This window comes from Nyctibius grandis, chromosome 4, assembly GCF_013368605.1.
Source record: "Nyctibius grandis isolate bNycGra1 chromosome 4, bNycGra1.pri, whole genome shotgun sequence".
In the NCBI taxonomy this organism is placed as follows: Eukaryota; Metazoa; Chordata; class Aves; order Nyctibiiformes; family Nyctibiidae; genus Nyctibius; species Nyctibius grandis.
Window position 1 is genome coordinate 62,933,662 of NC_090661.1, and position 27,497 is coordinate 62,961,158.

A 27,497-nucleotide genomic window follows, 5' to 3' on the forward strand; every position below is an offset into this window, starting at 1 on the left:
TGAGCATAGGCAGCATCAGGACTATCTTGGGTGTTTCTGTGGTGACTAGAATTGAAATTAGTCTAGCTGACAGATCCTATCACTGGTTGTGGGACCTTGTCTTGAACTTGTGAGCTCGATGAACATTTGGGGAAGGGAAGAGGCTTGAATTCTTGCTTTTTATAAGTTGTATGACTATAGCAAAGCCAGCAACTGTGTATTGTCAGAATTGCTGGAGGAAGCAGGAATGTGAAAATATCATGATGGCCAGTTTGTGCACTTGAACTCAGTTATTGATTATTTGAGCCCAACATCGAAATTTGTTCTTAGTCTCACATCATCATCTCCATGCATACCATACAGTTCTGCTGTGATGAAATTGCTATATGGCTTTTTATAGTTGAATACATTTGTTGTTAGAGACTTACTACAGCAGAGAGCCTATATGTATCTTTTGCGATTTCTATTTATAATTTCTCATTGTTTCAAGTACTCGCTTGTAAGGTGGGAAATAAATGTCTTTTACATTTCACAAATACCAGTTTTTCACCTTATAGTAATTTCAGCAGGAGTGTGTGGACTTGTGCTGTGATACAAATCTTTAATTAAGCCTTTTGCTTAATTTTCTTTACTAAGAGTGCAAAATGTTATACACTCTTACAGGTGCTTGCAGGTTTTGTCCATGTTCAGGAATAACAAGCAGGGAAAAGTTTAAAAAAAAATTAGAACTGTAGGTCTATCTGGGACCAGTTTTTTATATAATCAACAATAGTCAAATTCAGAAAAGGAGAGGAAAGGAAAATCTCACTACCAATGCAAACTGGATACTGAAAGGAATTTTGCTCACTACTGATAAATATTATCTAGCAAATTTCATACCTTTCTCTTGAATGTGCCAAAAACATCAGAGTCCAAGTCATTTAGCTGATCCTACTTAAAAGGCAATGATCCAGTACAGTATGATTCTTGTAACTGAATCATTTTTGTGGTCTCTCTGGGTGTTATTAAATTTAATGTTAGAATAGTAGGAAAGACGTCTGAAAGCCATTTAATATTGTCACTGGAAAGAAGTTAGATTATGCTCAATTTCTGACATTAATGTGCTACTTAAGATAATTTATCATATTGTGTTATTAAAAAAGACATCCTTTTTACAGTGGCTGCTGTGTAGCATTCTAATTTGCTATTTTTCTTCAGCATGGCAGGAAGCCTTTTTCATGCAAAATGTTTTTTCTGGGGTTCTATTCAGCTCATTCTTTATAACACTGCATCACTTACAACAGCAACTTTAAGTGCTTGTCTCTTCCAAGGATCCTGTCATTTTTTTACGTTAGGATGACAGAATCCTCCTATGTGAGACAATTGAAGCGGAACGTTTAAAGAGAACCTGATTTGTCAGACATGTTTCTTGGACAGGTATATACATACTGGTCTCTGTTTATGTGTTTTAGACATTTACTTTCATTTATGCTTTACCAAGCCATAGCTAAGGTACTGCTAATATGATTTACTGATCATGCAGGGTTTTCTTAAGTGTGCTCTATGTCCCATTCACTGGTTCTTATGATGGTTTGATGACGGATAACAAATAGGTACTTAATTTTGTCATCTTTATTGCTGCTTGTTTCCTAATGACTAGAGTGTTATTTCTGATATAAATCATGTATCATACTAAGTACTCTTCTACCCATGTATGTAGTCTCGTATCATCCAAGGTACATACATCCCTGCTGAAATGCCTTGAACTGCTTTAACAAAAATGTGGAAAAAATAGATAAAAATACACAATTTTTTCTACTTTGTTTTCACCTTTAAAAATTAAATAATTTTCTTCATGTCTCCTTGGAGTAGAGAATCAATTCTTCTTTAACAGAGTACAAGACAGAAGTGATTTTTTTTTTTTTAGGTTCTCCCAGGGGAGCTGGATGGTCTGTGCTAGCATGGCAATTTTGCATATAAATTTGCCATCCACTGGTAGTAGCAGTATGTGAAAGGCTTGTAAGAACTACCGACAGTAAACCAGTTTAGCAAGGGTTATATATCTGTCAGTTACAATTAAATCCATGAAAAATATTGTCTCTGCAGTAGGACTTCTGTAATTTGATTTACACTGTAGTTGAAAAATAAGTGATTTCATTGGAAAATGGTTTTTATTCAACTGAATGTGAATCCTTTGTAATTTCTTGCTGAGAAATCTTAATTCAGAATGGTGGAAGTCTAAACATAGTTATTTAATTAACCTGCTGTTATACGCCATTTTGTGAACATTGGACAAAATTAACTTCCTGGCTGCATGATGCCTGTCAAGGACGTGTATTTCCAGGGAATATTTAGTGTCCATTCAAATTTGATATAATGACATTTATTGCTAAAGACAAAATTGCTTGTTCATTTAGGGATTATGATACTGCTGTAGCACGAAATATGACCAGCATTTTTAGAATGGATTCCAGTACAGTGCCAGCACTTTCCCAAAATACAGACAGATAAAGTCAGAATTTATTTTAGTAAAAAGCTTGAGCGCATGTGTTTTAAAATTTTAGATGCTTTTTAGTTCATTCCTTCTATTTTTTCCTTCTCATTCTGTCCAATTTGAAACTTGACAACTATATAAGCATCAGATGCTAACAAAGCATCACTATAAACACATGAACACTGCACATCCATTGAGTTCAAAGGAGGTACCATATGTTACAGTTATGCCTGTGCTAACATACTTGGCTGGGTCAGGGTCTTAATTTCCTCAGCTTTCAAAATGCCATAGAGTCTAGTCATTACTTAGTGAATTAGTGAAGTCTTTTCTGTCTATGTATCTGCCCCAAATTAAACCACATAAAGTATTTGGCACCCTTCACTCCACTGAAAGATGAATGACCAACTTTCTGAGAGATATATAGTATTTTTTGTATTCATTGTCTAAAACATGTAGTAGAGGTCTGTGATAGTCTTAGGAACTGATGCCAAATCACCTGGTTCTTTAAGTGTGAGACTGTCCTTCCCCTTTGTCTGGTCTCAGAGTCTGGTCTCCCTTCCATCTCTTTTGATTGTGGGGTAATAATCAATGTGAACCTGACTGTCTCAGTCTCCTGGCTGTTTCTGTCTAAAATTGTGTAGGATTGTGTCATTCTCACTGTTATCACTGGCTTTTTTCTCTACAAATTCAGCCTTGGATGTGATTTCTTCTGGGACAATGCATGCCTCACTGGTCTTGGAGGAGTTTTGTATTCATTGATGCGTGGCTTTGCCGTAGCGCTACTCAATTCAGCATATCCAAAATATATGGGCTGTATTAGACAAAACTGCTAGCTTGCCTCTGGCCATCAGTCACATTCATGTCAGAAAGTTGCTTTGAAATGTGGGTTTCACGGCTATTTGGTCTGTCTCTTACATTTTCCAAACCTGCTTTCTGACACTGACGTACGCTTGATGTTTTGCACTGTCTTGACCAGTCCACTGGCAGCCAGCCCATTATTTTGGTTGCTGTGACTCCCTCATCCTGTTCTCCTCAACTCCAGCTGGTTCAGTATGCAGGGGGAGGTCTGGAAATCACATGTCCACACAAAGGGGACATGTGGGGACAGCACTCCTGGAGGAGGTCACAGCATGGAAACAGTGACTGCTATGTGGCGATGGATGGGGCAGAAGGTTTCTCCTTGTGAGCTTTAAGTGTGAAATAGGATAGACAGTAGCAATGGAGGAGATGAGCTATAAGAGGAGGAAGGGCAGGTACCAGCCAGAATGTACATATCCCTCTGTTTCTGAGGTGTTTCAATGTTTAGGACAGAATTTTTAAATATGCATCCTGGGGCTTGGATGGGTGGACTCTTCAATGGGTTAAAACCTGGCTGGATGGCCGAGCCCAGAGAGTGGTGGTGAATGGGGCAAAGTCCAACTGGTGGCCGGTCACTAGCGGTGTTCCCGAGGGCTCAGTTCTGAGGCCGGTGCTGTTCAATATCTTTATAGATGATCTAGACGTAGGGATCGAGTGCACCCTCAGCAAATTTGCAGATGACACCAAGCTGGGTGGGAGTGTCGATCTGCTAGAGGGTAGGAAGGCCCTACAGAGGGATCTGGACAGGTTAGATAGATGGGCCGAGACCAATGGCATGAGGTTCAACAAGAACAAGTGCCGGGTCTTACACTTGGGCCACAACAACCCCAAGCAGCGCTACAGGCTGGGGGAAGAGTGGTTAGAAAGCGGCCTGGCAGAAAGAGACCTGGGGGTGCTGATCGACAGCCGGCTAAACATGAGCCAGCAGTGTGCCCAGGTGGCCAAGAAGGCCAATGGCATCCTGGCCTCTATTAGGAATAGTGTAGCCAGCCGGTCTAGGGAAGTGATCATCCCTCTGTACTCGGCACTGGTGAGGCCGCACCTTGAGTACTGTGTTCAGTTCTGGGCCCCGCACTTCAAGAAAGATGTTGAGGTGTTGGAGCGAGTCCAGAGGAGGGCGAGCAAGCTGGTGAAGGGTCTGGAGGGTCTGATGTATGAGGAACGGCTGAGGGAGCTGGGGTTGTTTAGCCTGGAGAAGAGGAGGCTCCGAGGTGACCTTATTGCAGTCTACACCTACCTGAAGGGAGGTTGTAGTGAAGTGGGAGTCGGCCTCTTCTCCCGGGCAACCTAGCAATAGGACAAGAGGACACAGCCTCAAGCTTCGCCAGGGGCGGTTCAGGTTGGACATTAGGAAGAATTTCTTTTCAGAAAGGGTCATTAGACATTGGAATGGGCTGCCCAGGGAGGTGGTGGAGTCACCATCTCTGGATGTGTTTAAGAAAAGACTGGACATGGCACTTAGTGCCATGGTCTAGTTGACAGGGTGGTGTAAGGGCAATGGTTGGACTCGATGATCCCTGAGGTCTCTTCCAGCCTGGTTGATTCTGTGATTCTGTGATTCTGTGATTCTGTGATCTATATTTGACTTTCATAAGGGTCCAGGATGTCAAAGTCTAGAGTTTTGGCTCAGGACTCCAACAAATTACTGATACTTGAGTGTACTGTATGGTGCTGTGGTTCTCTAGTGGTCTCATCAGATGTTTCTAAAACTGTCTGGGGTTTAGCCCCATAGTCCTCCACATAACCATTGTCCTCCACACAGGGGACTTTTTTTCCCCCTCTCATTCAGAAATCTGCCCTTTGCTAGTTTGTCTCCCTTAAAATTCTTTATGCATGCATAAAACTGTGGTATGACTTTTGTTTTCATGATACAGCATCCATCCACTGTGTTTGCCCTTACATAGCTGGAGCAAATGAATTCTAGCTTGCAGATGTTTGCTTTTATAGCCTTTCTTTTCCCTGACTTCCACCGTAGGTTGACAGACAGATAAACTTTAAAAAAGAAAAATTCCTTGATTGCTATGAATCTCTCTCCCATCCTTGCCAGTGAAGGTTAAAATTACACCCATTTTTGTGCTGGGTGGGTGGACCTCTGACCATGTGCCACCCATTTCTATGGCTTTTCCAGATTATGTGCTTGTTTATTTACTTTTAAAAATCTTTATCATTTAATGGCATATTCGGGTTGTATTTGCCAACTTCTTTTCCCAACCACTTTTGATTTTAACAGAGTTTCCTTCAGCAATTTTGCTGACCTCCTGGTTCCTGCAGAAACATGAATTTGGAAAGTTCAGCAGCTGTTAACCCCCAGTGTATAAAACCCACCAGATACTTCAGTGGTTTGCATGTTTAGGCTCTCTTCAGGCACTGAGAAAAATGTTAATAATGTGCAAGTATTCTGATGTTTGTGTTTCTTTTATTTTTATTTGCAGAAATTGAGCTCAAATACAAACCTATCCTCTTTTTCTATCAACATCCTCATTAAAATGGAGCCTCTATCCAATATTCAATGTCTGTGTGAATGTCTATGTAGAAATCCTTGTATCCTTGGTAATGATGAACTTCCACTTGCAATTCTTTTTCTTACTCTACATCTTTCTGTGACATTGAAGAAGAAATACACAAAAGAGGGGAAAAAAAAGAGTTACTAAAAATCCCCCATTCTAGCAGGAAGGGTCACCCCCATCACAGGAAGGATGTGCCATCTTAGCTCTCCTTAAGGAGTCTAAAAGTGGTCAGGGCAGAGACGCCCTGAGCCTGAGATGAGTTTGCCATCTTTGTATTGTCTTTCCTTTTCTGTGTTCTTTCTCCTCCACCCCATTCCTTTTAGCTCTCTTCCCCGCTCCCCCGAGTCCTGTTCTTGTTCTTTCAGAGCTGTCTTATTCTTCCATTTCTTCATTCATTCTCCTCTAAATTCCTTTTCTTGTGTTTTCTTTGCTTTGTGCAAGTGTTACCAGTAGCTGGTACCACTGCAGTTGGAACTGACCACCAGAAAGCTGGCTGCGTTGATGAATAACTGCCTACAGAGAGTGTGGTCCTGAGCGGGCCTGAAATTAATGTTATTGCACTTAATTCTAGTCATTTATTTTCATAAGCAAATAAAAGCATTAGAGTGCAGTGCAGGTATTGCTGCTACACTCCCCAGTTATGAGTCAAAGTTACTTTAAAATTTGCAGGTTCCCATGTTTTCTTGAATCCTTCCCTCACTGCGAGCCCTTGTATGTGGATGATTTTCTGCACTGCACGTTGCTATCTCTACAGGTGAGCAGCATGCCTTTTGTCTGAGAGCTAGATAAAGAGACCCAGGAGAAGATGCAGTTAAGCTGATCCTTAAGGCAGGAACCGTGCTGGCTCTATAGTACACTGCTTTTCTGCAGTACTCATCCCAGAAGAATACTGGGATGAACTTCAGAGCTGATGAACTTCAGAGCTGTCACTTATTATTGGTCCTGAAACACAGGAGGGCAAGAAGTGTAAGAAGAATAAATAGTATAACAGCAAACATACTTAGAAGCATGTGCAGGCACCCGGGATCTGCCTGCACTTAGCTTTTGCTGTTGTGAACGGATATGTTTGAGTAATCTTTGTGCTTGTTGGTACTTTAATGAGCATTTCTGAGTGAAGTCAGAGTCTGGCTCAGCATCATGAATGAGTGTGACACATTATAACCCTACAATTTCTGGTAGGCATCACTTATAGATAGATTTAGTGGGCAGAGTAACTAAATTTGAAATCAGTGTTTTTCTACTCTGCAAATCAGCTTTTAGATATAAAACACTGAAAGAGGAACTCTTGAGCTGCGTTTCTCTTTCACCACCCATTTGTCTTGAAAGCTCACTTCCACTACAAAGTGAAGATGACCCTTGAGGCCTGTTAAGTTCGGGATCTGATCCATTGTGGGAAGCTATTTTAGTATCTTTCTGCTTCAGAGAGGTGGTCTCAAAAAGCTGATTTGACACACAAGGTTTTTCTGGGGGCGAAGCCCTCTTTGTGTTAGGGGGAGCAACGCTCTGATGGAGGTAACTTGCTGTTTAGGTCAGGAGCAAAGCAATTTTCCTCTTATCCAATCTCTGGCTGCTATAATCTAATAATAGGTGGAAGAGAGAACAGAAAGGACTGTTTAGAGAAGTGCTTTGAAAACAGCATATATTTTAAAATTCATTTTAATCAAGTGACCCTGAAGTGGACATTTGTATTTATATATATATTTAGGTATTTTCTTTTTCCCGAGGGAGGTTATTTTTCTGAGCACCTTGGTAGCACGTCAAGGTTGAGCTAGCAGGCTAATACAGAAAGCTGGCTTCATGGAGCTTTTATGGGGAAACAGCCTTGAGTGTGTCACCTCTGAGGCATTTTGCTTTTGAAGCAGCTGTTTCATTTATTCTAAGGTTCGCTTATTTTCTGGGACTGTATTTTCATATTCATATCACTGTGAAAGGGGAAAGAAAAGAAAGCGTTGAAATCAGGAGGTTGCTTGAGTCAACAGGTGGAAGAATTTGCTGCTACCTTCGGTGGAGTCTCCTGCAGTGTTTACTGGAGGAGTCGGTTGTTTCTTAACCTCTTTGTTTGGAAAAAATGTTGGGGAAAACCTTTTATAGCTGCTTTCTGGAAAATATTTTCTGTGAGGATGCTTGAGTAACTGTGTAGGGATGCCTGTGTGCAGCTTAGCCCCCACAGAAAGCAGGAGCTGGAAAAATGAAACAGTTGAGAACCTAAATGAAATCTTCAAATTAACCACCCTCCCCAGGTGATAAAGGCAGGGAGAGTTCAGCGTGGTGCTTACTACTGCACTCACTCGTCTGCTGTGGATCATCCAGGCTTGGACACTACATTTTGCTTGCACACACTGGGTGCAGGTGTGTATCCATCACCTTGTTATCTTGTCTGGTATGAAGGGCAGTCCTGGAGGGTGGCTCAGCCTGCTCTGGTCTCCGTTCGTTGCCTGCATTTCCCATGTTGTGCTTTGCTGAAGTAGTTTTTCAGCTTTGGTTCTTCTTTTGCCATTATTTCTCTGGATACAGAAATGGTGGGAAGTGCTGACTGCAAAGTTCGTTTTTTTGTAAAGACACAGAGAATGTGTCAGTGTAATAAGTGCACACCATTTTAATGAAATAATGTTCTCAGAACATAGTAAATAGGAGTCAAATTGTTCTGTCAGATTTAAGGTTAAATTTAGCAACAAAAAGTTACTGAAAAGGAGGATCATTCTTTATCAGAGTTGTATGCTTTCCAACCCGGCTTCCCCATGCACCATCCAGCTCAGGGCTAGAGGTGGGCCTGACTCAGGTCAGCAAGTGATTGTGTGCTCTGTGTTTGGAGGGTTTACCTGGTAATTTGCAGTAGAGGGGTTGCTGTCTGTTGCTCCCCTTCCAAATCAGGTGCAAATGCTGGAAAAGGAGTGGGTGGGTGCTCTGGAGAGTACAGGTGTAAATTGTTCCAGCTCTTCTGGCTGTGGTGCAATTACAGCCATGGAGGCTCTTCACCCCGTGAAATGAGATCGTTAACACTGGTGCTATGAAAGTTGTCTGGTAGTTGGATAAGGGATAATACTGTTGTTCAGCTTGTTATTGAAACATTTCATATTAGCCATGGAAAGTCACTCTGGCTGAGCATTGCTTTTCTCTTAAGTTTGGTCTGCTGGGCAGTGCAGTATTGAAGACGGGCAAAGTGATTCGCTGCACCTGTAATAGTCATTTATTTCAGTGCAAGGTGTATAAAACATGCTGGTTCTGACCTGGGAGCATTTCATAAGGATAAATCGTTGTAAGTGGGTGTGAGCCAGTATTTCACAGTTTTTCAAAGTAAGAGTATGATTTCCAGGAAGCTTAAAAGAAGCAGGTGTGCAGCCTTTGCTGAACTTTAGTGAGACCCAGTCGCTTGGCTCCCATAAGCTGCTTTGGAAATCACAGGCAACATGTCTGAGGTCTCTAAAAATGCTGTCTTAAAATGCCATGTGTAAGAAATTGGCATTTGCAATGCTGCAATAGCAATGTACTTTGTGAGTGGTTTCTTTTCAAGCTTTTTGACCTTTTAATGCTTTTTTTTTTTTCCCCTTCTCACCCATTAAATCTGCAACTAACCACTGAAGAACCTAGCAATGACAGCATAAAGGTGTCTGCCTGGGAAGGTTATAAGAGAAGCACCTTTTTATTAGAAGAATGTGAACCAGGAATTGAAAGTTTCTAGATTTAGTTCACTTTGAATGCACTAGATGTTTGAGCCTTGCGTTATTCAGACTGGTTTTCAGAGTGCTTTTGGTCACATCAAGTGATGCTTTTGGTCACATCAAGTAGTTGAATGGTAGGAGACTAGAGTTTCCTTTTCTTTAGGCATGGTATTACACCTACAGTGGATTATACCTGCAGATCAGACATTTATAAATTGAAATGGTAAAACTGGAACAGAGTCAACTGAAGGGACAATGTGCGCCTTTAAAAGCTAGTTCAGTGAAGACCTGAGGGTGGAAACCAGGCTGGAATATCTGGCTCTGGTTTTGTCCCACGGTTGTTCTGACACACCTAAATATTACAAATGAACATGTCATGGGAGGGGGAGTGGGTTTGGGAGTAACGCTTTGCATGCATTTATCTGTAGCTGGCAACTCAAGTTGTCGCTTTCTTCTGAATTCTTGCAGGTGAAAGTGATGGTAAGGATTTGTCCCTCTCAAGGAGCACATGAAACATCCGAATCCATGTCCTTCCTAAAGGTAGACCCGCGAAAAAAGCAAATCACGTTTTATGATCCAGCAGCAAGCGGGCCTTCCAATGCAGGTCACAGGAGAGGCGTTGTTGCTGTCCCAAAGATGTTTGCCTTTGATGCGGTTTTCCCCCAGGATGCTTCGCAGGTACTGGAGTCACTCACGTTAATCTCCTGAGTCTTCTCATGGCCACTGCATTTGATTGCCTTAAGAGTTCATTCTGTTTCTGGGGAATTTTATTTGAATGAGTTGCCTTAATGCCTGGAAAAAACATGGTAATTAATAGACAAGTGGGTAAATTCTTACATTTTCAGTTTAGTTGAGATGTAAAATTAAGGAGTAACAGCTGGGGAGATGGATTTGCCAACTAAATTATCTTCCTGCATTTTCTCTTGTTAGAGAAAGACATACAACCAAATTGAAATTCACTTTTCCATTCGTTCAGGTTTTAACCCATTTGATGTCACTGAAATAAAGTCCTTCCCCACTGCTTTCAATGGGAAATGAACATGTGCTTAACGTTAAACTGAATGCTGCTGTTAGGAGAAGAGATACAGCTAACCCCCTGGGATTGCTGTACTGAAACAGTTAGGGAGCTTTTATATTTTCCTCGCATTTTCTAGTTTGTTTATACTGTGGTTTTGACTTCCTATTTTATCTTGATGGTGGTGCTGATGGTGCATGCCTTTCTCTTGCCCTGCAAAAGGGTGTATTTGTACAGTAGTAGCCCCAGACCTGAAATCTGATACACAGATAGGATGGCTGGTATTTGAGAAGATTGTGGGCTGCAGTATATTTGGTGAGATTGGACACCTGAAATTTCCTTCTGGGAAAAATATTGAGTTCAGAAAAAAAATCCTAGAACAACTTTAGAAGGAGGAAAAAAATAAGAAGAGTATGAAGAACTACTTCAAGTTTGAACTGCCTGAAAAAAAATAGGGTTTGATGAAATAAAAATAAAACACAAAACATCCGAAGAGAAAATGGTATATTAATGTTGAGAAAACATGACAAGATCTAGTTAAGAATCCCACCCTCAGATCTCCAAGGATTTTGTTTAATTTTTTTGGGTCCCAAAATAGAGATATGAAAATATCTATTACGTCCAAGTTCTAGCCAAGGACTAAAGATGGAGAATAACCTTCCACACAGATCAGTGCCTAAAACAATGGTAACCATGCCAGGAAGCTGGTTTTAAGATTCTGCGTAAGCTCAAACGACATCTTTGTGCAGAAATATGCAACAGGGGGATCTCGACATTAGTCCAGAACTGGAAGTGGCTTTTTCTTGTGTTGCCTGCCCTGTTGCAAGGTGGCTGGTCACAGCTGCTTTTCTGCTGGTTTTGGCACCGGTCCTTCAGGTTGTTGACCCCTTGTTTGGGCTGGACTCTTTTGGATCCTTGTGGTGGGCCTGTTGGGTGGCCTGTTTGTGGTGTTTCTGCGTAACGTTGGCCAGCACAGCCACTTCTGTGCAGGCGTTGTTGCTCGAGGCAAGCTTGCTGCCATGCACCTGCAAACAGAGCCTTATAATTTTGCTGTAGTTACATATTTACCCCAACCCTCTCCCCTGCCCCCAGTTGCCGTACTTAATAGATCATCTTATTGTATATTTGAAACCTTCACTGACGTGGATAAACTGGTTTTAGTACACTCAAATATTTTAGCAAGTTCTCTTTATTGACGATGGTGTTCCCCTGGAAGAGGAAAATGTGATACTATGAAATCTTATTCAGGGATCTTAATGCATTTTCTCCAGTATAAATGTCTTTTTAATTCCTGTGAGCACTCCTGAGTAGCTTAATTTCAGTGGAGTTGCTACTATTGCTGAATAGCCTTGGCTAAGCTATTATACCAGCAGGAAGCCTGGTTGGATAGCATTCAGTTTGCTACATTAGTCATAGAATCAATATTCCAAGAGAATTGGTTTAATAGAATTGAGAACTATTTTAGGCTGTAGTAGCATATTTTATTATTTTTTAAGATAGCATAGTTACTAAAATAATAGGACTGATGCCATAAAAATGGGAAGAATATTGCACCTCAAAAATATTGACTCATTGATTTCATTACAGAGGAATAGTAAAAACCATAGCAGTATATGTGCTCTTACTTATTTGTCTCCAATCTTTCTTTCAGGCTGAGGTGTGCTCTGGAACAGTAGCAGAAGTAATCCAGTCTGTTGTGAATGGTGCAGATGGTTGCATATTTTGCTTTGGTCATGTCAAGCTTGGTGAGCTCCCAAATTCGTTACAGTTAATTACTATGTCAGTCTGGTAATTACATGCTGTCAGCTCCTGGAACAATAAACCTGGAGTATATGAATAGATTAGAATTTCTTTTTAATTAGCTTTGCAAACTTATCATGGTTTATTTCTACACTGGGATTGTAAATTTTAATTTGAAAAGGTAAAACGTAACATCAGATTAGCTTATTCAAGAGCAAGTTTATATAGGTGCATTGAGATGAAAATCAAAAGATCAGCAATGTTTTTAACGTTAATTTCCTGCGGGTCTGAGTTACAAAAATTGTAAAACTAATTGAATAAATAGTAATGTATTAATAATTCAATACTTTGCATTTTTGCATCTGTTCTTTCCCATTATCTGTGCAGCACACAGCATTGCATGTAATGTACAGTGGTGATATGAAGAGACATTGTCTTGTACAAGAAAGGTGAATTAAGTTCATGTTTGACTTTTCATTCTAGGGAAATCTTTTACCATGATTGGGAAAGATAACTCCACGCAAAGCCTTGGTATCATCCCTTGTGCAATTTCTTGGCTCTTCAAATTAATCAATGAACGTAAAGAAAAAACCGGGACTCGTTTCTCTATTAGAGTATCTGCTGTGGAGATCAGTGGCAAAGATGAAAACCTTAAGGATTTGTTAGCTGAAGTAGCCACTGGCAGTCTTCAGGATGGCCAGTCTCCCGGGGTTTATCTGAGAGAAGATCCAATATGTGGAACCCAGGTATAATGGATATCACAACATAGATTTTTCTGAGCCTGACTATCTTCTGCTTTTTGTTTCGTTATATCTGACAACAATTATGACAACTTTTAAGACAGTAAAATAAATTTCTTTTTAATTTATAAACCCTTTTCCCGTGGTGTATATATTTGTTTCTTTTAGTGCCCTAGAGATTTAGCTAGTTCAGCAAAAAATGCTAAAAAAAAAAATGCCCCTGTGCTAATTAGTATTTTTCTTGTTTATATTCAAGCTTCAAAACCAAAGTGAGCTAAGGGCCCCGACAGCAGAGAAAGCTGCCTTTTTCCTCGATGCTGCAATTGCTGCCAGAAGTACCAGCAAACCTGACTGCGAGGAAGAAGATAGGAGGAATTCACATATGCTCTTTACTCTTCACATATATCAGTACCGCATGGAGAAGAGTGGCAAAGGAGGAAGTATGAATCTTCTTACTATATTGTTTATTTTTAAATGACATGGGTTTGGGTTAGTTTAAACAATAATTTGCAATAAACGTAAACAGAAAAAATGAAGTGAACCCTCAAGCTAGTCGAGTCACCTTTAACTTTGGTAGCTGTGGCTAATATCTGGTTTCCTTATTATTTATATTTAATTTGGTCATTATCCCATGCTGTATTCATTATTTTCCTCATTTGAATACATTTTGAATACTCAGTTTGGCTTGAGTCCATGCAAGAACATGATGTACAACTGTTTTTCCCCTTTTTGTTTTAGTGTCTGGAGGACGCAGCCGTTTGCATCTCATTGATCTAGGGAGCTGTGAAAAAGTGCTGAGCAAGAGCCGAGATGGAGGAGGCTGTCTGTGTCTGTCTCTTTCTGCCCTGGGCAATGTAATTTTGGCCTTAATTAATGGTGCTAAGCATGTGCCATATAAGTAAGTGAATTATCGTCTGCATTATCTTAAATTTGTGGCTGGTGTTACCTTACCAGTGAATTGCATCAACAATTTACTCTTTACCTAAGATGAAGTTAAAGGAAGTTCTGTCAGAGAGGGGTCTGTCCTCTTTTAAGGTCACTTCTATATTACAGATACATATATCTATTCATCTACTTGTCTATATGTATATATACATATACACAGCTTTTTAAGTGTCACATAGTAATGTGACATTCTTAATTACATAGCCAAAAATTATATGCATATTGGTATAGACTTAAGTTGGGTGAAAAGTTGGGGAGGGTTTGATTGTTGAAAAAAGCAGGGGAAAATAGCCAAAATGTTTTCTTTCCTTCTGTCTCCTCTTTGTTTCCTGGATTTGGAATTTAGACCGATCTCAGCCAGCTGGACAGTAGTGAATAATTTCATGAAAATTTCATAGGATTTTCTCTCCTTTTTTCAAATTTAAAAACTGTATTGAAATTTCAGAAAATACTAGAGACTTTATCGAGAATGGTCATCAAAGGTGGTTATTTCTGTATGCCTTTTTGAATGATACATCTTTTCAATTAAAAAAAAGATGACCACCATGTTGCACATTTGTTTAGCAGAAGCAAGCATTTAGATGTGTTCCTTTGTGGAGTGCACTTGACAATAATATTATGTCAAACACACCTGTGGGGACCCCAGCTTAAAGACAACAGCCACATTGTAAACACCCTACCAGAACTTGGCCTTCACTCCTTAAGTTTAATTGCTGCTTGTCTTCATGTGTTATAACTTCGTGCCATTGTTATCAATCATGTCATTTCACATATTTATCTAGTACTGCATCTCAAACAGGTGTTCTTTCTTTCTGTATTAGGCAGAAAGATAATTTCCTCAGGGTAGTTGCTAGGTTTATGGATGGAGTAGAGGATGGGTGGGTTAAAATAGGGAAGGGCAGATCCTCAACTTTGTCAGCTACCATGGTTTAGTGAGCAGACATGATGGTAGTTCCAACATGTTGGGCCCACCCAGGATGGCGACAGAAAGCAGCCTCCAGGGAGCTCTGGGGAGAGATGTCTTGGAGATCAGTGGAGGACAGAATGTCACCTCTCTTGTCAGCTTTGCTGTCCATGGCGGAGGACTCGCATCACCAGGAAAGCCTTCAGAGACAAATTGTACTTCCCATTTGCTATGTCAGAGCAGAGCACAGCAGGCAGAATGGAAACTGGATTAGTTGGGGTGGCACTGGTAGTATATTTCTGATATCGAACATTGTTATAATTGTTTAGAGACTTCTTACCATTTCTGTTGACCTATTTTTTTCTTATTGTCAAAGTTGTTTGCATAGAGCTCACAGAGCTTAGCTATTCAGGTGCTAAGTCTGCGCAGCTAAAATACAGCACTCATGAGCTTTTTGGGTAAGATGAGCTAAAGCTGAGATAGCTGAACTAGTTATCAGTTCTTTTACAATTGCCTAAGTTACAAATAATATTAATTATCATACTGCAAATACACAGGCATATAAATAATTAAAATATGTGTATGTGTACATTTAAACACATTTTAAGTGTAGTCAAATAATAGGAGCATATTTCTTATCTACATGTACCATACATGCATATATCCTATGAGAGTGAAAACACAGCTTGTGGTATAAAAATCTGCAGAAAAAGATTGTGATTTCTTTAAACCATCCTAGTGTTCTCATTTGTTACACAGGGACAACAAGTTGACAATGTTGTTGAGGGAATCACTTGGGAACATCAACTGCAGAACTACTATGATTGCGCATATTTCTGACTCCCCAGCCAATTATGCAGAAACTCTCACCACCATTCAGCTTGCATCGCGAATCCACCGAATGAGAAAGAAGAAATCCAAGGTTGGTTCACAAACAAGCTGAAATTAATTCATTTGAAAATGAGTTTTCCTAACCTCTCGGTGGGGGAACATGGGATTTCTCGGCAGTAAGAAGTAATACAAAATGCATAAAAGCTCAGGAGAGGAACTGACAAATGAATTGGCACTGAGCCATCATCCCGCCCCAAATCCTTAATCCTGAAATTCCCTTCTTTTTGTTCCAAACACGTATTCTTTCTTTGCTTTTATGTAGAACTATCTCAAAAGCTCCTATTAGTATTAATTAAAAACCAATAGGAAGGAACAGAAAACTGTTGAGGAGAAGGACAATGCATAATATTTAATGGAAATTATCTGAAAAGGTGTGATTGTTATATTACTCCTAATACAGTAAAATCTATGTAGCGTGACCTTGTTATTTTAATTCACACACTAACATTTTTCCACTAGATGTAGTTGTGATAGGATACACAAAGCGCAGAATATGTAGCAAACCTGACCTTTTAATCAATTATATGTACATATACATATATATACTTATATATCAATTAATATTAATAACTTTTCCCTTATTGATCATTTGCAGTATGCATCCAGCTCGTCTGGAGGAGAGAGTTCATGTGAAGAAGGACATGTCCGAAGACCGCCTCATTTGCGACCATTCCACCCACGAACTGTTGCCCTTGACCCTGACCTTCCTGTCCTGAGTATATCTAGTGATCCTGATTATTCCTCCAGCAGTGAACAGTCTTGTGATACTGTCATCTATGTTGGTCCCAATGGTGCAGCTTTGTCTGACCGAGAATTGACAGATAATGAAGGTCCTCCAGAGTTCGTTCCCATAATCCCATCCCTAAACAAGAAGAGAAATAAAGACAATTCTGCTATTGGTAGGAGTTCTGACAAGGACCATTTTAAATGCAACACTTTTGCTGAACTGCAAGAAAGGTTAGAGTGCATTGATGGAAGTGAGGAACCCATCAAATTTGCTTGTGGAGAAATCTCCGTTGCGTCCAATTGTAGTCCAGTCCCTGGAGGTACAGAAAATGCACAGTCTAAGCTGATAAAGGAAAAATTATCTTCTCCTTCTGGAGCATTTAAGAAACCGGTTCCACAAGAAACTGCATCTCCCAAAAAAGGACATAACCTTCCTTTCCAGGCTGTTGCACCAAGGAGTGGCAATGGCAATTGTCATGAAAAGAGCACACCTCACTTGAAAACAGAGCTTTCCAAGCCTCAGAGCAGAGCTGACAACAAAATAATAGACTCGATACTGGAGGGAGAGAGAGAGACAATCACTGATTCCCTGCAGTCCTCAAGGTGCAGCCCTTCAAGGAATCCAGAGCAGAATAAGGCCACAGCTGAATGTGTCATTAAGGAAAAGTCCTCGTATGTGAAGAGACCCTTGCCAAGCCCAGCACCTCCAGCTCCACAGCAGAAAGAGCACATACCGAGCTCCAAAGCTGAGAATTTGGAGCTGGACAATAGCAATGCCATTCGGACCCCTCCTGTGGGAATGAGCAAGCAGGTGGGAAACAAACCTGAGCAAAACCCCATAGAAAGCACGTTCCTGGTTGGTAGCAACGCCCAGAATCAGTCAGGTGCGATAGAGGTACACAGCTTCAGGTCAGCGTTCAGAGGGAAATGTTTTGATCGGGATATACTAACCACCACGGTGACTTTGCAGCAGCCTGTTGAGCTGAATGGAGAGGATGAGCTTGTTTTCACTGTGGTGGAAGAACTATCCATTAGTGGGATTATGGATAATGGAAGACCTTCCAGTATCATTAGCTTTAACAGCGACTGCTCCCTTCAGGCCCTTGCATCGGGTTCGAGGCCGGTCAGTATTATCAGCAGCATAAATGATGAGTTTGATGCTTATACCTCACAGGAGACTTCTACTGGTGTAAATATTGATATTGTTGTGCCCTTTGCTAAGGATCCCTTTACCAGCAGCAGACGTTCCTCCATCAGTTCGTGGCTTAGTGAAGTCAGCATCTGTACAATTGAAAGTGATGGAGCTCAGTCTAGCAACAGTTTTGTTGCACAGTCATCTTACAGCTGTAATAAGTCCAAGGAACCCTTCAACTTGGATTCATCCCATTTATCCGTCCCCCTGAAAAGCACTCTGAACGACAGTGGATTTTGCTTCTCTGAACTGGAGAGTGACAGCTTGAGTTCCAGCAAGCTGTCCTCAGGCACAAGCAAAAGCCCTCAAACCTCTGAAACTACCAAAGCATCTCAGATAAAAAGTGCTTTTTGTGTCACTGATCAGCCCGTAAAAATAAAATTTAGTAATTCTCATGATACGCCTGTGATAGAAACAATACATTCTAGTCTTCCTAGGAAAACAAAAACTACCTCGTCTCCAATCCACAATAATACTGTCCTCAGCTATAAAGAGCTGCAGAATCCACATGGTATGTTTGAAGATCCCTGGCTGTTGCGCACTGATTATCATTTGGAAGCAAAACCTGCAGACTCACTGCTGTCTCCAAAATCTCACGCATTTGGTACTGAGAAGCAGCCAGGAAAAGCTGCCCAGTATTTTGGCGCAGCATCTAGGCCAACAAAGTCACAGACTATGCTCGCTTGTTCGCAGAGGGTTGTGGATGGTTGCGAAATGGCCTGCAAGTCCTCCAGTGGAGCTGCAAAGAAATCAGAAGTTGCGATGAAGATGCCACAGCTGAAGAGAGGAGCCACTACGCTGGGAGTGATGCCAGTGTCACATGCTAACAGTACTTTGTCGGAGGCCGTGACCCGAGGGAATTCAGATGTTCCCTTGGCCACTGGCAGCTTGAAATCGTCACTGGGAAAAAAGAGCGCACCACAGAAGTCAACCATGTTGCCCAGGCCAGGTGGGCCCACACCTCCAACACCTCCTGTACGCAAATCGAGCCTGGAGCAGAAACCTGTTGGTCTGGGTAATGGTGGGGGAAAAGCCTCCAGCCTGGACTTTGCCAGAGCTGCCACACCAAAGGCTGAAGATGAAGCAGATTTGCGGTTGAAAGCTGGGTCTTACTTCAGCGAAAGTGCCAGCAGCAAAATGAACCTGAAGGGTGACCACTCTTTGCCCAAGATGACATCCAGCTTAAAGGTGAAGGCATCGAAGAGCGAAGCCGTGCACCGTTACGGGAGCCACATGTCCCTGGAGAGGTGTGACAGCCTGATGTCGGTTGGATCCAAAGCAAGTGTGGCGAGGGAGAGCGGGAGCACCAGCAACAGCCGGGCAGGGCGCTCCGTCCCCAGGCTGGGGGTCCCCCCTGTTGCCTCTGGTGTGGGTTTACCACCGCCCTTCACCACCCCTGTGCCTGTTAAAAACAACCAGGCAAAACCCACAGCTAACCAGAAGGTGCAAGTGAATGGGAATAAAAACCGGGGCCTCTCTGCCAGTGGGTCAAAGTCTCTCAGTTCCTCTGTGAAGTCCCTGGCACAGCCCACAGGGAAGGGCTCTGGTGTGGTCCCTGGTGGAAAGGCGGCCCCCCGCTCCATGCAGCCCGTCAGTGGCAAACCCGGCCGAGGGACCATCATGGGGACCAAGCAGGCCATGAGGGCAGCCAACAACCGCGTGAACGAGCTGGTGTCGGGTGGCTCTGCCAAGGCGGGCCACTTCCGAGGCTCCACTGACTCTGACAGCGGCAATGACAGCGGCATTAACCTCAGCGACGAGAAGTCGCAAATCCCCGTGCTGCCGTCTCCGTACAGCAAGATAACGGCACCCCGGCGGCCTCAGCGGTACAGCAGCGGGCACGGCAGCGACAACAGCAGCGTCCTAAGTGGGGAGCTGCCGCCGGCCATGGGGAGGACGGCTCTGTTTTACCACAGTGGGGGCAGCAGTGGCTACGAGAGCATGATTCGGGACAGCGAGGCCACCGGCAGCGCCTCCTCAGCGCACGACTCCATGAGCGAAAGTGGGATGTCGTCGCCGGGCCGCATGAGGAGCCTCAAGTCCCCCAAGAAACGATCAACAGGTAAGAAATGAAGGGAAAGCTGTCCACTGGTGCTCCACTGCGTCCCTGAGGATGGGGGGTTTTCACAGTGTCTCTGACAGAGAGGGAGAGGAGATTTGGGGGGAACTCAAAGCAGGGAGGTGGACTGTCTGCATGCGCTTGTGTGTGCACGCGTATCGCTGTGACAGCAGCTACTTGTCATTTATTTCACTTCAAAGCTGCAGGTGTGACACAGGTGCTGCGGCAGAGAGGGCAGGAGAGGTGCTGGGTGCCCCGGGGTGCCGGCAGCCTCCCTGCAAGGGAGGAGGCAGCAGATGGCTGCCAGCAGACAGGGGGGATGTTCCTTCCTCAGCAGGGTCGGCAGTGAGGGCAGCACCAGGGTGGCCTGAAATAGGAGGGTGTTACGTGTGGGTTGGGAAGAGTGAGGGTGCTGGGTGGGCACTGATGAGTTTTTGTGAGGATCAAGTGAGTGTCAGGGAAGATGGATGAGAGAAGGGTGGTGAGGAGAGGAGGACGTCTGCTACCAGGCGTCTATGAGGGAATTTCAGTGAGATGGGCTGGGATTGCAGTTTGGAAACAAGGGAATAGGCCTGGAGGGGAGAAGAGCGTTTGTGAATTAATGAGGATTGCTGAATATGCGTTAGATTACCCAAAGGTAAGACTTAGGGGCAGAACAGAAAAGTGTGTGTGTAAGATGCAGCAGCTCTTATGTTAATGCTACCAGCTAATTGCAAAAGTATTGTGTTGCACTGTAGTAGCGGTTTTATAAAGAAATGTTGGTGTGTACGTGTGGATACTATAAGCAATAGGAAAACGGTTGGGGGAGACACTCAGAAGAGGCGGCTCTGGCTTGCGTACTGTGCCACGGGAGGCGTGTCTGACCCCACCATGCAAAGCTGGGCTTACGAGAGCCAGGCCCCCTTTCCTGCTCTCCAGCGCCTTTCCTTATTGCTTTCACAGGTGGTGCCTATGTAAGTGCTGCTGGTTGTAGCCAGCTTCAAAATCAGGCTCATGTGACTACTGTTACAGTATTCATTTTTACTGATCTAGGTTGAAGTCCTGTAGTATCGTAAAGAATCGGTGGCTATTGGTGCCATGTAGCCAATGACCAGCAGCCTCATTCAGCAACCTAAGCATACTGACTGTAGGAACTAATAGCAGCAATGTGCTGAATCTGAGCTTTTGGTTGGCAAGTGGTAATTATTGCAATCCCTGTAGACACCTGTGATGCTCGATTCTGGCAGTAAAACCAAATGAGTTAAACTGATGTAGATCTCATGGTGCTTTCTGGTCAAAGCAACTGAGTTGCTTCAGCAGGAGATAAATCATTTTGGAAACTTAGTGCAACATTTGCTGCAGTTCTCTTTCCATAGCATATCAACCTCTTTAAACCTTTCCTACAAATCAATATTAACAGCTGTATAAGTTGCACACATATTGAGAAGGCATTACCCACTGATGGATTTGTATTTGTTTTTGCCCCAGGAAGTGCTTATAAGGTCTTTAAAAATGATGAACTATTTCTTTTTCCAATTGAAATTGCTCTATATCAGTAAATTATGTATTACTTTTCTGGAGTGCTATAGACTTCGAGACAATAATGTGTTTTATACATGAAATGAGGTTTCCTAGGAAGTTCATGAAATATTTCTTACAAGCAATGTTTGGTGCAGACTGTTATTGGCCTAAAATATATTGTAATCTTTGCAAAGTGTTAGAGATTCTTGGAGTAGCTTATGTTGCTCCAAACTGTATTGGAGTCATGCAGTCTCTGGATTTAAGGACAAATTCTGCTCCCATATATTTCACTGGAAACCTTGTCCCCTTATTGTTTAACTTCATCCTTGGAGAAATGATGTTGACCCTGGCTGGTACAGTGCAACGGTGTGAAGTTTGTCTGCTTAGTATGTGTGTTTGACTGCATCTGTTCAGTGTCCTCTTGAGAGGGATCCTGCTCTCACCAAAGTGGTTACAGGATCAGAGTTACAGTGTGTGATTTCATCAGGCAGGACTATAGTGGTGATACAGGCTAAATGAATTGGGGTTGTGAGAACAATGAACAGGTGTTGTAGAAGTAGAATCAAATCTTCCCCTGTCCAAAACATTCCCATTGTGATTGTCCTTGTTACTTAGAAATTAGCAAGGATGCAATTAAGAATTTCATCTTAAGAATTCTTAACAATATGTAAAGCAGGTAACTCTTCAGGTATGTATGACGGTGTGTTGCTCTTGGGGGTACCTGCTGGGATTTTGTCTCCATTTCACGTTGAAGTTTGTGACAGGGTCTAATTGACAGCCTTAACTTGCACTTAACTCTCCTGTTGAGGTCTCAGCCCATAAGTTATTTTGGTAGCACTGTCCTCTGAGCAGCACTGTCTTGTCTGTTTGATGTACTCCCTTTTGTAAGAGGACCAGAATAAATAAGACATCTTACCTCTGAATTGGTTTTCAATAAGGGGAGGAAATTATGCACTAATTTTATTGTCACCAGTCACCCAAAAGCTTCTTATACTTACTGCTACCATGTGACATTTCAGCTTGTTTCTGGTGGCCTTCAGCTCTCCTATTTACCTAGGGGTTGGACTGCAGCCTTGTTAACATTGCCTGACCAGCTCTATGCACATACTCATCCTTGACACAAGTAGTATAAAGTCAGCCTTTTAGTGAATGAAGAGAGACTTTTAAAATAGCAAAAAATTGTTAGACACCAAAGTGCCAACTCTTGTACACAAAAGTACCAGCATTTTTGAAGGACATAAGTCAGTCTCTGCTTCATGAAACTTGAGCCCTAGCAGATGCATCAAGGCGGTAGTACGCTGTTTGTCTGTAAATCTGGGAGCCCTCCGGTTGAGGAATTGGTGAGGTTTGTCACGCTCTGAGTGCTGGTGCAAGTGGGTGGTGACAGGCGTTGACATTAGAGGTGGCTCAAGTTGCAGCTTGGTTGGTTGCTGCCTTCTGATTGCCTCCTAATCCCACTAAGTCATTGAAAACTGCTGGCATTTAGCACCTTAAAGCATTTGTAGTAGTTCTGGAGGGAACTGTTTGCTCTTTGCAAAGAGGTAATACAATGCGAGGGATCTTAGATAGCCTTGCTTGGCTTTAACTGGAGGAGCAGATTTCCATACTCATCTGGCATTATCAGTATTGGTTTGAAGTTACTCACTATCTCATTGCCTTTGCAAGGTAATGAATACCGTTGTAGCTTACCAAAGAAAAATTAATTCAGGCAAAATATTTTTGCAAGGAGAGAATAAAGAACTGATGCTCAGACATCTGCTTTGGGAGAGGAACTGCTGTTACTCCCATCGGTGAACCAAGTGGAACATACTTTGTCAAGGCAGTAACTCAATTAGCAGCCTGAGGGTATTCTACTAAAAGGAAAAGATCAAGAAAAGCATTTCTTCCTAAGTATCCTGAGAACCTAAATCTTTCTTTAATTCATTCACTGCAGTACATTCTGCAGTCTGATAGTCTCTTAGAATCTGAGGAACACTTGTCTTTCATATTTTAGGTCTCCAGCGTCGTAGACTGATTCCTGCTCCGTTGCCAGATGCTGCCTCCCTAGGAAGAAGACCCAGCGTCACTGGCCAGTGGGTTGATCTACCACCTTTGCCAGGCACTTTAAAAGAGCCATTTGAAATTAAAGTTTATGAGATAGATGACGTGGAACGATTACAGCGACACAGACAAGAGGAAACTGAGGTCAGCACATATTTTACAACAACTGTAGACAACTTAAATTACAGTATACAGGCAGAATCCTTGTTTGAATGCTGGAATGGTGTTCAGGAAATTGATTGCAATTAAAGCACTATAATTATTAATTTTACAATTCATATGTTGGGATATGCTTAACACAGAAAATGAAAATGATTACTGTCTAAAATTAATTGTGTCTAACATGACTGATGGTGTAAATGGAAGTTACCAATGAATACATTATGAGAAGACTTTATAATCTTAGCCTGGCTGATGAAACCTTACAGCCTCCCTCAACTATAGGGTCATTAACTCTTTATGTAAATGACAGGATTCTATTAAATCAGGGATGCACTGAGTTTAATTTACTTGTAATTGGAAAACACTTCAGCTAATTCTATTTTGGAGACCAGAATTCTATATTCTTCTGATGCCTTTTCCCCATTTCTTTCATAATAGCGTTTCCAGGATGTTGAGAAGGTAGGAATGCTTTTAAGAAAATAAGAATTCATATGTTTTAGGATTAAATATAACTCTCACATTATTATTAGGCTGTGTTTGTAATTCGCACTGCTGGAAAAAAAAAGTCCTCTACAAACAGTAGTAATTTCAGAATGTATTAGAGATGTTTGCTAATTCAGAGAAGTGCAACAAATGCTTGAGTGATTTAGCATGCTGTTCCTCTAGATTAGAATCAATTAATATAAACTTCAAATAAACCCCAAAACCAAAAAAAAAACCCCACCAACCCCACAACTGACCGAACAACCCACCTGCTAACTCTTAGAAGTCATGACGTGGGCGCAATTTGTGTCAAACTGTTGGAGGTCAGCTCATAAAAGGCAAATTCATGAAATGGTCTTTCTGTGTCTTAAAAGGGTCTGATGTATTTCCATACCAAGCTGAAGATACTAGAAAGGCGCCAGCAGCGAATCAGAGAAGTAAAGGCAAAGCATGAATTTTTGAAGGAAGAGTTGGAAGAGACAAAGTGCAGGTTGATGATGGATCCAAATAAGTGGAAAGATGACTGTAAGTATTTTGCAAAAACAGCAGTATGATCAGCATGTAACAAATTTTCAGCATGTGAGCAGTTCCACTGAAAAAGTTAAGCACTTGCTAAGATATTGTGCTGAATTGAGCCATAAAATACTCTGACTCCATTCGTATTTCTGTGATATGGGATTTGTTCAGTGCTGAGTAGTACCAGAAATGAACAAAAAAACCCCTCCAAACCAACCAGAAGAGAATGTGAAAACAATGCAGAGACTCACTGTGATGCTTGTTAATATTAAATATTCATATAACCTTTTATTATCCTTCTTTCCAAAGAAGGAAAAAAATGTTTCCGTATCCATGTTATAGCTGGGAAAATGAGGCATGAGATTTGTTCACAGACTGAGTACTGTGCTCAACTGGAGCCTCAAGCTAGAGTTTTGCATCTGCTGAACAAAGTAAAAAAAATTTCTTAGTTCAAGAGAAATAACATGGTACTCTACGTTATTGGCTCCCCTGTGATAGAATAATGTTTTGCTATGAGTTGTTTCTCTTACTCACTGATTTTTTGTCTGACAGTTGAAGTGGATCCTGATATCGATAAGGAGTCACAGGAGTACCTGGAGGCACTGGAACAAGTGACAGAGGAACTGGAGCAGTGTGTTAATCTGTGCAAGTCACATATCATGATAGTGACCTGTTTTGATATTGGAATAACAGATGTACAAGATGGAGTAAGGGAAGTGGAAGTTTGAAGAGAGGTTTTTCAAGGGACTGAAGGAAGTGAAGCTGGATCGTCCGACATGAAGAAGTAAAGCGATTGAGTAGCTGGGAAGTGAAGGAGGAAAGGTGATGACTAAAAAGCAACAATGAATGTTGTAAGAGAAAGAAACAGCTGAGGGATGGGAATGTTCATAAATCATTTGGTGCCTCAACGTGACCTGAACTGTACAAAGATAAAAGTAGGATCAAGTATTGCTTCTACCAGAGGGAAGCGAAGAAATTTGGTACAAACCAAGATGTTAATTAACAAACAAACATACAATGGAAGTGCCTTTAAAGTTAATTTGATTTTCATTTTTGTATTTGGTGCTAGAATTAAAGCCAGCAAACCTAAGCAGACCGCAAAATGTATTCCTACGAAATATTTTATACTGTATAGTGTATTTATGACTATATGTAAAAAACAAACAACATTGTAGCAAAAGCAATAAGTAAATTATGTTTTCATACCTGAACTTGCCTTCTTGTTTCATAGAAAAGCTGTTTTATGTAGCAGAATTAAAATTGTATTATAATTGTTTTCTTGGTTAGGGTTCAAGATATTTTTATGAACATTTATCTATGGAAAAGGTGTATTATGGCATTTTGAGATGATTGTTTTACCTTCAGGTTTTGTATTATTACTTTTTCAGATCAAAAGAAATGTTTGTTTTCCATTTTATATATACATATATAGATATATATTAACTGCTTACCTACTTCCTTGGTTACTAACCTCACATATCACAGACCTGGTCTTTTTGGAGTGGTAAACTTAATGTGAGGAAGTCTACAAAGGGCACTGTGGTTTGTTTTGGTTTTCTTTTTTCCTCTCTGACTGCAGGAATTGAGAATTACATTTATTACCAAAACCATAAAACAAACAAACAAAAAGGAACAAAAAGTTTTTGTAAATGTTAAGTTAGGTCCATATTTTTATATAGTTTTGACTATAAATATAGCATTTGCATTTTGAACTTTTAAGACAAATATTATATCTTTTTACAGTTTTTCTAAGGAAGGCAAACCCTCAGGATCAAGTTTATACATGCTGCATGAGATTTGTGCTTTTTTGAAGGAGGCCACTTAAGTGTGGAAACTATTGATAAATTGTTGCCAAACAAATACTTTTGAAAAGGTTTAATAGTGTATGTAATACCACATTTCATAATGAATCATATTTTCTAATCATCTTCCTTTTTATGGTTTTTTCAAATCCTTTGTACAAATATGTATTATAACAGCTTGCTTCGTTTTTTATCTGTGAATAAAAGATACATCTATTGTTACGACTGCTTCTTGTTATGTACGTGATTTTAATGTTCAGAAGAGAGAGGATGGCCTGTGGTACACTGTATTAAATGTCACATTATATTATCTCTTTGCCCAGGAGAGATAACTGGGAACAGAGTTTTGACATTAGTCATCATAAACCAATCAGGAAAGACAGACAAAACACCAAAGGGTAAAATAAATAGCAATGATAGTACTTATATTCTCTTAGCACTTCATAGTTTACAGAACAAAGACCTGCGGCTCACATACTTGTTTTCCCTGATGAGACAAAGCAATTAAAAATGGGTCTAAAACCACAAGAAATCTTTAGGAACTGGAATCAAGCCCTGGGCCAATAGGTCCATCATAGCAAACGACTGCATTCATTTCTGTCTGACACTGCTGCGTTTGCTCTCTGGTTAGACATCAGCTGTGTCTGGTCCTCATCTCCCACTGGTGCTGGCTGGAGTAACTCCAGGCAGATTTAATGTAAAGCTAGTGCTTCTAACGACACCATCTCGAGTATTTTCCAGCTATTTGGCCAAACGGCCTGCAATGTGTGAAATTTTCCCCTCCCTCTTTATCTCTCCTTACGTAGCCCGAACAGCATGGCATCCAAGCACCAAGTTCTCTTACTCTCATGAGAGGCCTGTGAGAGGGAGGAAATTATTTCCTCCTCATTACTGCAGCTGGAGAAGTGGGAGAGAGAGCAAGAGTTTGATGTTTACATATCTTTGTGACTTTGCATAGGTTACAAAGGATGCCCTGCTCTTATCTACCTCTCTGTGATTTATCCCTGGAAAAGTGTGCGCCTTGTTTGCTTGTTGACATTTGGCACTGTGTTGGGTTGTATGCAGGGGAATGCGGCATCTAGAATTTCTGGAGGATCCCCTTGCTGATGTCCTTGAATACCAGATATATTTATTAAGTTGTAAATTCCTGCTATATTTACTTTCTGTGTATGCAGAAAGTCAGTTCTTCCAAAGATGGAATCAAAACCATGGAGTGATTCAATACATTGTGGGGTTTTTTTTCAGAGCAAGGATCAGATAAAAAAATACAATCAAAATAAAAAAGGCAACAGCATGCTGAGACGAG

General features: G+C 41.4%; 1 protein-coding gene across 1 annotated transcript in view; it reads left to right on the top strand.

Annotated features, from left to right (window-relative positions):
* The window catches only part of KIF26A (kinesin family member 26A), a 107,348-nt gene extending 81,785 nt beyond the window's left edge, over positions 1-25,563 (top strand). The window contains 11 exon segments of the mRNA XM_068398467.1: positions 9,945-10,154; positions 12,143-12,236; positions 12,715-12,977; positions 13,228-13,411; positions 13,710-13,869; positions 15,580-15,742; positions 16,307-19,691; positions 23,182-23,372; positions 23,829-23,849; positions 24,248-24,398; positions 24,942-25,563. Coding sequence (XP_068254568.1) covers positions 9,945-10,154; positions 12,143-12,236; positions 12,715-12,977; positions 13,228-13,411; positions 13,710-13,869; positions 15,580-15,742; positions 16,307-19,691; positions 23,182-23,372; positions 23,829-23,849; positions 24,248-24,398; positions 24,942-25,117 — 4,998 coding nt within the window. The 3' untranslated portion in view covers positions 25,118-25,563.
* Positions 25,564-27,497: the final 1,934 nt, after the last annotated feature.